This window comes from Bubalus kerabau, chromosome 5 (assembly GCF_029407905.1).
Source record: "Bubalus kerabau isolate K-KA32 ecotype Philippines breed swamp buffalo chromosome 5, PCC_UOA_SB_1v2, whole genome shotgun sequence".
In the NCBI taxonomy this organism is placed as follows: Eukaryota; Metazoa; Chordata; class Mammalia; order Artiodactyla; family Bovidae; genus Bubalus; species Bubalus kerabau.
In genome coordinates, this window is record NC_073628.1 from 10,163,749 (window position 1) to 10,176,507 (window position 12,759).

At 47.7% G+C, this 12,759-nt stretch overlaps 2 protein-coding genes and 1 non-coding gene across 5 annotated transcripts; 1 reads left to right on the forward strand and 2 right to left on the reverse strand.

Moving 5' to 3' along the window:
* Positions 1-1,954: 1,954 nt before the first annotated feature.
* On the reverse strand, positions 1,955-12,702 carry CSKMT (citrate synthase lysine methyltransferase). 3 transcript variants are annotated; one of them, XM_055581064.1, is made up of 4 exons: positions 12,355-12,702; positions 11,008-11,102; positions 3,283-3,604; positions 1,955-3,120 (listed from the first exon to the last, which is right to left on the reverse strand). In XM_055581064.1, the coding sequence occupies exons 2-4, from the start codon at positions 11,026-11,028 to the stop codon at positions 2,465-2,467; spliced, it is 999 nt and encodes a 332-aa protein (XP_055437039.1). In that variant the 5' UTR covers positions 11,029-11,102; positions 12,355-12,702; the 3' UTR covers positions 1,955-2,464. The 3 variants fall into 3 exon arrangements, with proteins under 3 accessions (XP_055437039.1, XP_055437038.1, XP_055437040.1); XM_055581063.1 differs by lacking the exon at positions 11,008-11,102; XM_055581065.1 differs by lacking the exons at positions 11,008-11,102; positions 12,355-12,702 and adding an exon at positions 3,886-4,023.
* LOC129654380 (small nucleolar RNA SNORA57) lies at positions 3,682-3,830 on the reverse strand. Its single transcript, XR_008715459.1, has one exon. It is a non-coding gene; the product is annotated as a small nucleolar RNA SNORA57 (small nucleolar RNA).
* C5H11orf98 (chromosome 5 C11orf98 homolog) lies at positions 3,952-7,119 on the forward strand. Its single transcript, XM_055581072.1, has 4 exons — positions 3,952-4,103; positions 4,253-4,377; positions 6,267-6,364; positions 6,447-7,119. The coding sequence occupies exons 1-4, from the start codon at positions 4,065-4,067 to the stop codon at positions 6,554-6,556; spliced, it is 372 nt and encodes a 123-aa protein (XP_055437047.1). The 5' UTR covers positions 3,952-4,064; the 3' UTR covers positions 6,557-7,119.
* Positions 12,703-12,759: the final 57 nt, after the last annotated feature.

The window sequence follows — 12,759 nt, forward strand, 5'->3', positions numbered from 1 at the left end:
CTCATTTCTTGCATCTCCTCTAGAAAAGCACTAAATCCCTTCATGCTGATGTCAGCTACTCCTCCTGACTAGCAGAAAACCTTTTATAAAATGAGTGCTTGATTGCACTGAACTCCGCCTTCACCAAAATCTTATATTTTGACTTTCCCCACTGCTTCTTTGGAGCAGTCTCTCAGACCTGTCTGAGGGACTGTCTCCTGGGCTGCAGTCTTCATTTTGCCCCAAATAAAACTTCACTCACAACTCTCACGTTGTGCTTTTTTTTTTTTAGTTGACACTATATAAATATTCATTAAATAAGATACCAAGAAACGTGAACTTGGGAGACCCTGTAAGAATCAGGAAATTTCAAACTCATTATTGAAGCTCTTTACTCACAGGGCTTTAATCCAAATGCCCTCCTTAACTCCTACTCCTCCTGCCTTTCTCTGTGTCACCACAGAGTGAGTGAGCTTCCCTGGTGGCTCAGACCGTAAAGAATCTGCCTGCAATGTGGAAGATCCCCTGGAGAAGGAAATGGCTACCCACTCCAGTATTCTTGCCTGGAGAATCCCATGGACAGAGAAGCCTGGCAGGCAATACAGTCCGTGGGGTCGCAAAGAGTCTTACACGACTGAGCGCCTAGCACTTCACTTCATCCCACCTCCTGGCGTTGTCCCCTCCCCTGGAAGGCCCATAATCTCCTTGCACGTCAGCCTCCTCTCCTCAGAAGTGATTAAGGGGCTCGGCTCCAAAGCGATTAAAGGAGCAGTCTGTGGGGTGCACTGGGCAGGGGTGCTCTACTGAGTTCTACTGCCCTGCATTCTAGAATCAGCACCCATGGCCCTTATGCCGGGGAGCAGTGAGGATGGGCCTTGGCCTAGAGATAGCCCAGGCTCTTCCCAGCATGCAGAAAGTCCTAGACTGACCAACCGGCTTTGGAAGGAGAGAGGGGAAATTGACAGGGTTGAAGGTCACCAGGATGTTCAGGTTAGTACTTTCCCACCTTGTGTCCTGCTGTTGGTTCACCCTCCACTTCGGCCTGGTTCCCCTGCTGTGCCCATCCAGGTTATGTGTCCGCAGACCCGCCTCCCCTCCATTGTGGTGGAAGCCTCTGAGGTGAGTGAAGAGAGTGGGGAGCTCCGGTGGCCACACGAGGAGCTGCTGCTGCTGACTGACGATGAGGAAGAGGAGGTCGAGGTGTTCTTCCAGGACCAAAGTGAAGAACCAGGTGAGGGAGGAGGCTCGTTCAAATGGGGCTGTTGCAAACTGAATGTTCTAAGCAAAACAAGAGGGACAACTTAGTTGTGTCCCCTGCATTAAGCAGCACCCAGTAGGTGCCCAGTAAACATCGTGAAGAGAAATGTAGAGGTGGGAGAGAAAAGTCAAGGTGGCTGAGGGACTTCCTTGACGGTCCAGGTCCAGATCCATTGGTTGGGACTCTGAGCTTCCACCTCAGGGAGGGGGAGGAGAGGGCTCAGGTTAGATCCCCATGGGTGGAATTAAGATCCCATGTGCCGTGCAGCTTGGCCAAAAAAATGAAAAAAGTCAAGGTGACTGGCAAAGTTGATGAATTTTTTTTATTTTTTATTTTTGCCCACCATGCCACACAGCTTGTGGGAGAGTTAGGCTCTTCATTTCAATTGCTGTATTATTTTTATAAGCAAAAAGAATTAAACAAATTTACCTCAAAAACAACAACAACAACAAAACCCAGTCAGGTACCAGGTATATTTTTCTCTGTTCTTTTATTATGTATTTTTCATTGTTAATGGGTTCTTTAACTCCCAGGCTGGACTTGGAGCTCCCTGGACCCTAAGTCTCCCTTAAGAACCTTTAACCCAGAACTCAGCTGGGGGCAGGAACGGGTAGATCAAGATGCTTCCTGGATCCCAGAGGACACAGACTGTCAGGAAGCCCCCAATCCCTGTCCTCTCTGGGACCCACCATCAAGCTCCCATGTCTGCAAAAGCTGCTTTGTGGAATATTCCCATTTCCTGCCTCCCAGGAGCTGTGAGGGTAAGTATCACTTTCTCCCTCAAACATTTTACCTAGGTTTTTGAAGTCCTTCCATCCATCCCTTCAGTCTTCCTCATCTACAAGTGAGAAAAATGGGGCTTAAAGGTTAGACCCCAGGGTCACACCAGTGATAGTCAAGGAATCTGGAAGAATTCTCATCTGTGCTTTTAAGATTTCAACTAGTTGGAGAGGGGAAAGAATCCACTTGTACGTTTTCTATTTAGCACTCATTTTGTGCCTGGCACTGCTAAATGTTTCACCTGTCAATTGCATGTAATCACATAACTTCAGGTATTATTCCAGCCTTGCAGGTGAGTAAATGGGGCACAGAAATATTCAGTACCAGGTGCACCCGTCTAATAAATGTGGAAACCAGCACCCAAATTTTCCAGTCATCTTGCAAAGACAAAAGTTTCCTCCACCTCCTCACCCAACGGAAAACACTCAGATCAGGTCTAAAACATCTTTAGTCAGAGCCTTGAACCATGTAAGCAAAGTAGGTGATGCCCCTGAAAGGGCCCAGCTCCTGTACAGTCACAGTCCAGCCCTGGGACCCTTTCTCTAGGCAGGGGAGCCGCACATCAGGATCCTCATCTGAGAACTGAATCAGGGTCCCCTGGGGGCTTAGGACCCTCAGACATTCTGCCAGGAGCTGGTAAGCCCCAGGCAGACCACCCCGGGCAACAGCATCCCAGGTGCCCTTGTCCAGTACTAGCTGAAAGGAGCCTGAGGAAGCCACTGGCTGCAGATTCTGGCCATCAGCCTGCATGAAATGGAGGCTTGACTCAGGGTGTCCAGGGCACAGGGGTGTTTGGCCTTGGCCACCTTCCAGTAGACTGTTCATGTGGGCCACAGCTACGGGAGAGAAGTCCACCCCCAACAGGTCCACGGGGTGCGGGCATTTGGTATAGAGGCCTGTACACAAGCTGGAGGTCCCACAGCCCACGTCCAACACCCGGGGTGGAGAGGCAGCCCATGACTTCTCCAACAGCGGCAGCAGGAGCCCCTGGGCTTCTTCGTATCCAAAGAACCAGTCGAAGGTGCGGACGCTGCCCTGACGCTGTTGGGCGTGGAGCTTATCCCAGAGGGAGCGGTCCGCCAGGCAGCTACCAGCCAGGGAACCTGCGGACGAGGGGAGGACACGCATCACCCAGCGCCCGGTTCTTTCAAACTGCTGCAAAATCGGCGCCATGTGCCCTGGGGTTTTAAGCGTCACAATTTCAATGACCAGGCTCTTGGGTAACGAAGAGCCCAGCTTGCCCTCCCAGTGTCCACCTTCCCTACCCGCCACGGTGCGGCGCGTCCCCGCCGCCAGGCTCGCCAGATGGAGGGTTCGGCGCAAAGCAGCCATCCGGAGGTGCCGGCAAGGTCGCCCAGAGAAACTTGCGTGAAAATGTCGCCCGTACTCCGGCTGGGGCCTGAGATCCAAGTGAAGATTTGCAAAATCCGCTGTGTGGAATGACGCGTAAAGCTTTCCTAACCCTACAGCTTCGGAAAAAAAGAACGCGGACACAAACTTAGTACAGTACGAATGACCTTTATTGTTTGCAGCGGGAAGTGGAAGAGGGGATATGGCAGCTCCGGCTCTTGGGGTGGCTCCACAGACCTGAAATCAAAGGAGAAGGTGTGAGTACCCCCGGGAGGAGTCTGCTGAACCTCGGTTCTGCCCTGCTCGTTGGAGCTCTGTGTCCCGGCGCTTGAGGATAGAACCGGCGGACTGCTGGCCGCCGATACCGAAGACATGACGCCGAGGGGGCCAGAGCCCGTTCCCTCTACCTCCGTACATTACGCGGATCGGGACTGCACGCCCGACCCGCGCCAAGAAAAGGAGGGTCCACAGGCACCGTCCCCGCTCCCCAGGAACAACAGCCCGATACCAACGCCTACCAGAACACACTCAATCAGTCGCCACCCTCGAAAAGGCTTATCCGCCCGCCGGGTTCGTTTATATAGTGCCAGGGCCTGCCCCCGAGTTGCGATTGGCTAGCACAGAGCTGAGGGCGGGGCGCACACGGACCCTGCGCACAGCGGAAACGTGGACCCGGAGCCGGCCTAGCAGCGCAGCTATGGGCGCACCGAGTGGAAAGATCAACCGGCCGCGAACGGTGACTCTGGGACCCCCGACATGGTTTCCCAAGCGTCCCAGAGCCTTTATTTTCTCCCGAGATGGAGTCTATGGGCCAGTGTCGCCGGCTGTGGGGTCCCAGGTCGCAGGGCGCGGCCGCCCTCTGATTAAGCATCTTCCTCTCCCCAGGAGCTGAAGAAGAAGCTGTTCAAGCGACGACGAGTGTTGAACCGGGAGCGGCGACTGAAGCATCGGGTGGTCGGAGCTGTGATAGACGAAGGACTGATCACGCGGCACCACCTCAAGAAGCGGGCGTGAGTGCCAGACCCTCTCTCCCTGCGTCCTCCCGCATCAACCCTCCTTCCCTCCTTGTCGAGCTCCGGAGCAGCTTAACACCATTTTGCTTTCCTTGTGTACTCACACTTATGCAAGGAAAGTTTGTGCCTAAACTTTGTTAGCCTCTCATTGTACCTGTAACTTGCAACCTTTTTTTGGTTCTTGGACCCCATTGAAAATCTAAGGAGAACTGTGGCCCCGGCCTCCTCAAGTAACATACATTCACACAGATTTCCTATAAGTAAATTTAAAAGCGTACACATGAGTGTGCGGTAAATCATTCGATGAATTTTCACAAAGGTTCGTGTGGGATATTGCATATAAGTTTGAAGGCCACTTGAGTTCTTGTGGAAGACTTCCCATCCCATTCTTTCACTGACTTATTTACTATAATATTTACTTTATGAATTGGCATAATAAATATATTTGGTCCCTGTCGGGTTTCTGACAGAGCTGAAACCATTGGAATTTCCTGAGTGATAAGAGTGCCTTTTATTTCAAAAGGATCCCCTTTTGAGCACATCTAAACTTAAGCTGGGCTTCCCTGTTGGCTCAGAGGGTAAAGAATCCGCCTGCAATGCTGGAGACCTGGGTTTGATCCCTCTGTTGGGAAGATCCCCTGGAGGAGGGCAGCCCACTCCAGTATTCTCGCCTGGAGAATCCCCATGGACAGAGGAGCCTAGCAGGCTGCCATGGGGTTGCAAAGAGTCGGACACAACTGAGCAAAAAACTAAGCACATATTTATGCTAATAGTGATTTAGGGTGGGGCTGGTCATCCAAAAGAAGACGTGATTAGAGGATTGGAAATTTAAACCCTATGCATTGACCTTTGGGAAGGGGGCAGGTGCTGGAGATTAAGCTCTATAAAACCTCTTGATAGCTTCCTGATTGGTGAACAAGTGGAGGTGCTGAGAAGGTTTAGCTGGAGAAGGCATGGGAATTCTGGTCCCTTCCATACCTTGCCCTATGCCTCTCTTCCATCTGACTGTTCCTGAGTTGTTCAATTCAGTTCAGCTCAGTCGTGTCCGACTCTTTGCGACCCCATGAATTGCAGCACGCCAGGCCTCCCTGTCCATCACCATCTCCTGGAGTTCACTCAAACTCACGTCCATCGAGTCAGTGATGCCATCCAGCCATTTCATCCTCTGTCGTCCCCTTTTCCTCCTGCCCCCAATCCCTCCCAGCATCAGAGTCTTTTCCAATGAGTCAACTCTTCACATGAGGTGGCCAAAGTACTGGAGTTTCAGCTTTAGCATCATTCCTTCCAAAGAACACCCAGGGCTGATCTCCTTTAGAGTGGACTGGGTGGATCTCCTTGCAGATTGGATCCTGAGTTGTATTTTATAGTAAATCAGTAAATGCAAGTATGTTTCCCTGAGTTCTGTGAGCCTTTCTAGCAAATTACTGAGTTTGAGAAGGGGATCATAAGAAGCCCAATTTATGGCTGGTCAATCAGAAGTCTAGGTGACAACCTGGATTTGTGATTGGCATTTGAAGTGGGGGAAACCCTGTGGAACCAAGCCCTTAACCTGTGGTGTCTGATGCCATCTCCAGGTATATAGTGTCCAAATCAAATTAAATTTGTAGGACGCCCAGTCTGTGTCCACTGCGAATACGGAGAATTACTTGATGTGGGAAAACCTACCATATCTGGTGACAGAAGTCTCAAGAATGAGAGGAGGAAAAGTTTCCACTCGATACTAAATTTTAGCAATTAATGTTACTTTATGTATGTGTTAAGGTTAGTTTTAAGTAAGGTAACAGTTCTTTAACTTAGATCCAAAGACCTTTCCAGTAACCAGAACCACTGTGTGATCTGTTTTGGTTCAGATTCATCTGGTATTTTTGCTCCTACCAACCCTTTAGGTCCAGTGCACGTGCCAACATTACTCTGTCTGGGAAGAAGCGCAGAAAACTCCTCCAGCAGATCCGACTTGCCCAGAAAGAGAAAGCAGCCATGGAAGGTGAGGCTAGGGCCCAGAAGCTGGGGTGATGTAGCCTGGATTCATTCGGGTTCTTTAATGCTTCCTCTTTTCCTTTGTTCAGTGGAAGCCCCTCCCAAGCCAACCAGGACTAGTGACCCACAGCCCAGATCAAAAAAGAAGACAAAAGCCCCCCAGGATGTAGATATGGAGGACCTTGAAGATACGAGCTAAATCTGAATCTCACACCCCTTCCACCAGAAGATTCTCAAGCTGGAGCCAAGAGGACTCGATGGTTATTTCAGATAATTTTGGAGAAAGCATTGCTCCTTTTCATTCTCCCTGTATTCCTCTTCCCTAATGGCCTACTGACCTTCCCTGGAGGGATGTATTGAGAAAAAGAGTAGAAAAGAAAAATTGGAGAGGGAGTCCTAAGCAGTCGACTGCATTTGTAATAAAGCTCCCTCGCTCCCACTGAGATGTGTGTGATTAAATGTGGGAACTGGGATGGGAGAAGGAAAAGGGGCTGTGAGTGTGGAAACAAGACAACTGGAAAACAGGACTCACAGCGCTTACTTGAGCAAAGGCAACAAGAAGTTAAGCTCCCTGGTGGCCCTGTCTCCCCAGTGACAAAATTTCTGACAAAACAGGATTATTGTAGAGATGTCAGAGGAGGCAAGGCTCCTGATATCAGCCTTGCCACCTCCACTGTGTGACCAGGGTGGACAAGTGACCGTGATTATCTCTGCTTCCATTGCTGATTACATTTTTAATAAAGTGAACATTATTTTTCCCTTTTTATGCTCAGAAATTCTGTTTGTTGGAAGCCAGGGCTGGGGTGGTTAATTAAAGTGAGAAGCTGAATGTGCAGAGATGTGGTCACGGGGGAAAGAGCAACTCTCTCCTTCCCCTGTTTAATCAGTGCAAGCTTCCTGGAAGAAGGGATTTTGAAAATTTCAAACCTTCAGTAAAGTTAAGAGATGAGCACAATGAGCCCTTATGTATGCACTCTACCTCGGTTTACCAGTTTTTAACATTTCTCTCGCTATGCTTGATCTCTCTACCTGCTTGCAAATATGTGTTTGTTCAAGTACATATCACTGTTGTCTTTGCTGACTCATTTGAAAGTCAGTTGCAGGTGAGATTTTATCCCTAAGGCTATGTTTCTATATAGCTAAAACACCTAAGACATTTAACATTAGTGGAATAGCTAAAATTCAGTTTTTCATATTCAAATTTCCTCAGTTGTCCCAACAATATTCCTTATAACTGCTTATTGTTTCCTCAATCCAGAAACCATTAAGAATCACACATAGTATTTAACTGTCATGCCCCTTTAGTCTCCTTCAAATGAGAAGAGTACTCCTACCTTGTCTTAGATGACTGGTATTTTTTGAAGAGTCCAGCTCAAATAAAAGAGTATCTCACAATCTGGGTTTGTCTGAGTGTTTCTGTGCATTTCCTCATCATTAGTTGTAGGTTAGGCATTTCTGGGAAGAATTTGATGTAGGATATTGTGCACTTCTCATGGCATATCATCAGGAAGTATGTGTTGACCGAAAAATACACAAGATTGCGGGCAGGAGAAGGGGGCAACAGGATGAGATGGTGGGATGGCATCACCAACTCAATGGACATGAATCTGAGCAAAATCTGGGTGATAGTAAAGGATAAGGAAGCCTGGCATGCTGCAGTTTATGAGGTTGGAAAGAGTCGGACGCGACAGCGACAGAACAGCAACAAAAAGTTGAGAATTATGTTTGATTTGGCAGACTTGCAGAGGACTTAAAAGCCCAGAAGACAGCCTCTCAGATGACTGAAGGACTGCTCCCAAGAGGTAAGGGAGGAGCCTAGATAGAGAGTTTTTGTGACAAAAATCAGGTAGTCAGGGACTCCCCTGGTGGTCCAGTGGCTGACTGAGCTGTCAGTGGGGCCCTGGGTTTGATCCCTGGTCAGGGAACTAGATCCCACTTGCCATAACTAAGGCCCTGTGCAGCCAAATAAATACAAATATTTTTTAAAAAATCAGACCATCAAGGATTATCATTAATTAGAATTAGACTTCTCAGGACATCCCTGGTGATTCAGCACTTAAGAGTCCACGCTTCCAATGCAGTGGATGCAGCTTCCATCTCTGGTCAGGGAACCAAGATTCCCACAAGCCTCAGCCAAAAGAGAAACTTACAGCAAAACACTAGACCTTTCGAGTTAATAAACTTAGTGCTCTTTTGTTTTTTCACTCTTTTGCTATGCACCTTAACTATCTATGGCCAGTATCCTATTCTTTTCCTTCCTGAATTCCCTCGGGGTTCACCTCTGGGGATGGCTGCAGAGGTTGTCCTGGTTTGATGGCCAGAGACCCTTACGGGTGACTATAGTGGCTGACTGGTCGATGGTCACAAGATTTTTTTTCTGATATGGCAGGCAGGCAACATTTTTTGTTCACATGTAATGTCAGTTTGTCTCATTGGTGCTTCTAAGTGTTAAGTGGGTCTCTGTTAGATTTCTCCACTGTTAAAGTATTCTTTTCCTTTATAATTAATAAGCAATCCATGGGGGCTTCCCTGGTGATCCAGTGGCTAAGATTCTGAGCTCCCAATGCAGGGGGCCTGAGTTCAATCCTTGGTCAGGGAACTAGATCCCATATGCTGCAACTGAAGATCCTACATGCCACAACTAAGACCTGGCACAGCCAAATAAATGAATTAATAAATAAGCATTGTTTTAAAAAAGCAGTCTATGAATGATACTTTGAGACTATATGATTTTCCTATTCCCAATGACATCGCAACAATGGTTTTAGTATCCATGCATTCGTGTTACTCATTTGATATACTCTGTAAAGGAAACCCCTACTCTTTTTAAAAAAATTATCATTTAGGTTGTTTTTCAATGTTTTAATCATCTGTTACTATCAATTTTTCATGCTCAAAATCATACCAAACTGACCAGCCAGCCTCTTTAAGGAGCTTCCTGTGGCTTCCCTTGTGGCTCAGCTGGTAAAGAATCCTCCTGCAATGAGGGAGACTTGGGTTCGATCCCTGGATTGGGAAGATCCCCTGGAGAAAGGAAAGGCTACCCACTCCAGTATTCTGACCTAGAGGATTCCATGTATAGTCCATGGGGTCGCAAAGAATTGAACACGACTGAGTAACTTTCACTTTGTGTCCTTTTGGGCTTTCCAGGTGGCTCAGTAGTAAAGAACCTGTCTGCCAACGCAGGAGACGCAGAAGATGTAGGTTCCATCCTTGGGTCGGGAAGATCCCCTGGAGGAAATGGCAACCCACTCCAGTATTCTTGCCTGGAGAGTCCTATAGACACAGGAGCCTGGTAGGGTTGCAAAGAGTCAGACATGGCTGACCTACAGAGCATGCATGGATGCTGTGTCCTTTTGATACACCATCAGTATTTGAGCACTTCCTTGCTGTCGGGCACAATATGTTCCAGGCTCACCTGCTTCTCCTGGGCTAAAACTTGGTATCAGCCATTTTCCCAGGGAAACAGTATTATGTCCAGTTTTGAATACAGAAAGGAAAAAGTGCTAGTGTGAAACTGAACTGTATTCAAGTGAAGTAAAGAGGGGAGAAGCTGAGGGGAGAAGGAAAGGCAATTTCAACATCTTGGTATCCCCATTACCCTGAATAATTTTCTTCTACCCCTATGCCTAAGGTGGGAAGGAGCTTGCTGAGGTCAAAGTAGAGTTTGTGTATCTGGTATTGTGCTAAGCTCTTAATACAAATAATCTGCAGTGATCTTTGCAAAAAGCTTGTGAGAAACATACCCATTTTACAGATAAGGAAAGGGGCTCCAAAACAGCTGAGTCACTTGCTCACGGTAACATTGCCATTAAATAGCAGACAGGAATCCAGATCTAACTCCAAAACAAGCACCCTTAGATTATGAAATCTTTAAGGGCAAGAACCACATAACAGTCTCATAGCTGGAAGAACTCCCCTGGTTCAAAAGTCACTTCTCACAGATCAAAAGTTGAGGCTGAGAGAAGGAAAGTGTTGGGTCCAAGTCTGAAGCAGAGCTGGAAGCAGAAACTGTCTCATATTTACTTTCCTAGAACACATATTTTATGAATGCTTGAACTTCTAAAATCTAAGAACAAATATAGAACCACCAGAATTAATCATTTAGCTTTTAAAACACAGTCACAGGGCTTCCCTGGTGGCTCAGAGATAAAGAATCTGCCTGTCATTGCAAGGGACATAGGTTCGATCCCTAGTCCGGGAAGATCCCATATGTCAAGGAGAAACTAGGCCCATGCCCCACAACTATGGAACCTGTGCTCTAGAGCAACTACTGAAGCCCGAATGTCCTAGAGCCTGTGTTCCACAACAAGAGAAGCCACTGCAATGAGAAGACCCTGCACTGTGGAGCCCAAGATCTGCTATTACAGTAGCCCCTGCTTGCCAAAACTGGAGAAAAGTTTGCGCAGCAGTGAAGACCCAGCACAGCCATAAGTAAATAAAATCTTTTTAAAACCCTATTTTAAAACACTGTCACTTCAAAGATACCTTTAGGACCTACCATCTGCTGTTCTTCTAACTCACACTTCCATTGAGAACAGTAAGCTGTCTGGTTAATAAATGCCTCAGAACCTACTTTCCCTTTCTTTCGTCTAAGCAACTATTAGGAACCTACTTAAAAAAAGACAACAAAAAAACCCCCAAACCTACCAAGTGCCAAGCAGACACCATTGTATGTGATGACGGTGAAGCCTTTAACAAAAGCGGGAACTACCTGTTGCCGAACACTTATCTTCTAGAGTTCACTGAAGAAAGAAAATAAAAACAGCAATTGCATGTATAACGTTTACCTACCATTGCAGACACCAAGTGTTATACAGTAATACTATTTCCTGGTTTCAATTTTCACAACAAGCCCCTGGAGTAAGTGTACTATTAACCATCGTAATTTCCAGAAAAGGAAGCAGGTACAGAAGGCAATGGCACCCCACTCCAGTACTCTTGCCTGGAAAATCCCATGGATGGAGGAGCCTGGTAGGCTGCAGTCCATGGGGTTGCTAAGAGTCGGACATGACTGAGCGACTTCACTTTCACTTTTCACTTTTATTCACTGGAGAAGGAAATGGTAACCCACTCCAGTGTTCTTGCCTGGAGAATCCCAGGGACGGGGGAGCCTGGTGGGCTGCCGTCTATGGGGTCGCACAGAGTCGGACACGACTGAAGCGACTTAGCAGCAGCAGCATAGACAGCTTAACTGAAGCACACAGTCCGTTAGCGGAATAGCTGGAATTTGATCTCGATAGACGGGTTGGAGAAGGCTCTCTTGATAAGGAGTATTAGGTCCTTAGAAAGTTATCAAACTCTCTGCTGCAGGTGGGAGAAGGTTCCTCCTCTGGGAGACTGGGGAGCCTGAGAAGGATTGTGGTGACAATTTAGAGCTGGGAGGACACCTTCAGCTTGGCCAGCTCAATTTATTTCAGGCTTCCTCCCGTTCATCTCTTTTCTTGTCTTCCCTTCACCTTCTTTTAGGGGTTTTCTCTCTTTACGCTTCTCCTCCTTCCTCTATCCTTTAACTGCTTTTTCACCTTGTCTCTGGTTACTGATTAAAAGGTTTCCTAGAGCTTCCTTTTTTTTTTTTTTTTAACCTCGAGAGTTGAACATTTTGTATTTTTGGCTTAATTAGGAAAATTAATGAAATCCAATTAAATGGTCTCAGATAGCTTTAGAGAAGTGAAGTCGCTCAGTCATGTCCGACTTTTTGTGACCCCATGGACTGTAGCCTACCAGGCTCCATCCATGAGATTTTCCAGGCAAGAATACTGGAGTGAGTTGCCATTTCCTTCTCCAGAGGATCTTCCCGACCCAGGGATCAAACCCGGGTCTCCCACATTGCAGGCAGACGCTTTACCCTCTGAGTCACCAGAGAAGCCCTTCAGATAGCTTTCAGTTCAGTTCAGTTCAGTCGCTCAGTAGTGTCCGACTCTTTGCGACCCCATGAATCGCAGCACACCAGGCCTCCCTGTCCATCACCATCTCCCGGAGTTCACTCAAACTCACGTCCATCGAGTCGGTGATGCCATCCAGCCATCTCATCCTCTGTCGTCCCCTTCTCCTCCTGCCCCCAATCCCTCCCAGCATCAGGGTCTTTTCCAGTGAGTCAACTCTTCGCATGAGGTGGCCAAAGTATTGGAGTTTCAGCTTTAGCATCAGTCCTTGCAATGAACACCCAGGACTGATCTCCTTTAGAATGGACTGGTTGGATCTTCTTGCAGTCCAAGGGACTCTCAAGAGTCTTCTCCAACACCACAGTTCAAAAGCATCAATTCTTCGGCGCTCAGCTGTGTCAAAGACCCTTGAGAGGGGCGGGAGGGTGGAGAAAGGCTGCGTAGAAGGTGGGTCGACTTCCCGCTGTCACCGACGCAGCCTCTAACTGGGACGCCGACTCAAAGCGGAACCAATGTG

Bases quoted from the DNA above. Each gene is read 5' to 3' on its own strand.
- C5H11orf98 (XM_055581072.1), top strand. From the start codon at position 4,065: ATGGGCGCACCGAGTGGAAAGATCAACCGGCCGCGAACG. The intron at 4,378-6,266 runs GTGAGTGCCAGA...CCAACCCTTTAG, and splicing joins CACCACCTCAAGAAGCGGGC to GTCCAGTGCACGTGCCAACA. The intron at 6,365-6,446 runs GTGAGGCTAGGG...TCCTTTGTTCAG, and splicing joins AGAGAAAGCAGCCATGGAAG to TGGAAGCCCCTCCCAAGCCA.
- CSKMT (XM_055581063.1), bottom strand. From the start codon at position 12,504: ATGCTAAAGCTGAAACTCCAATACTTTGGCCACCTCATGCGAAGAGTT. The intron at 3,605-12,354 runs GTGAGTTTGAGT...CTTTGATTTCAG, and splicing joins GCATCACCGACTCGATGGAC to GTCTGTGGAGCCACCCCAAG. The intron at 3,121-3,282 runs GTAGGGAAGGTG...CCTCGTCCGCAG, and splicing joins GACGCGCCGCACCGTGGCGG to GTTCCCTGGCTGGTAGCTGC.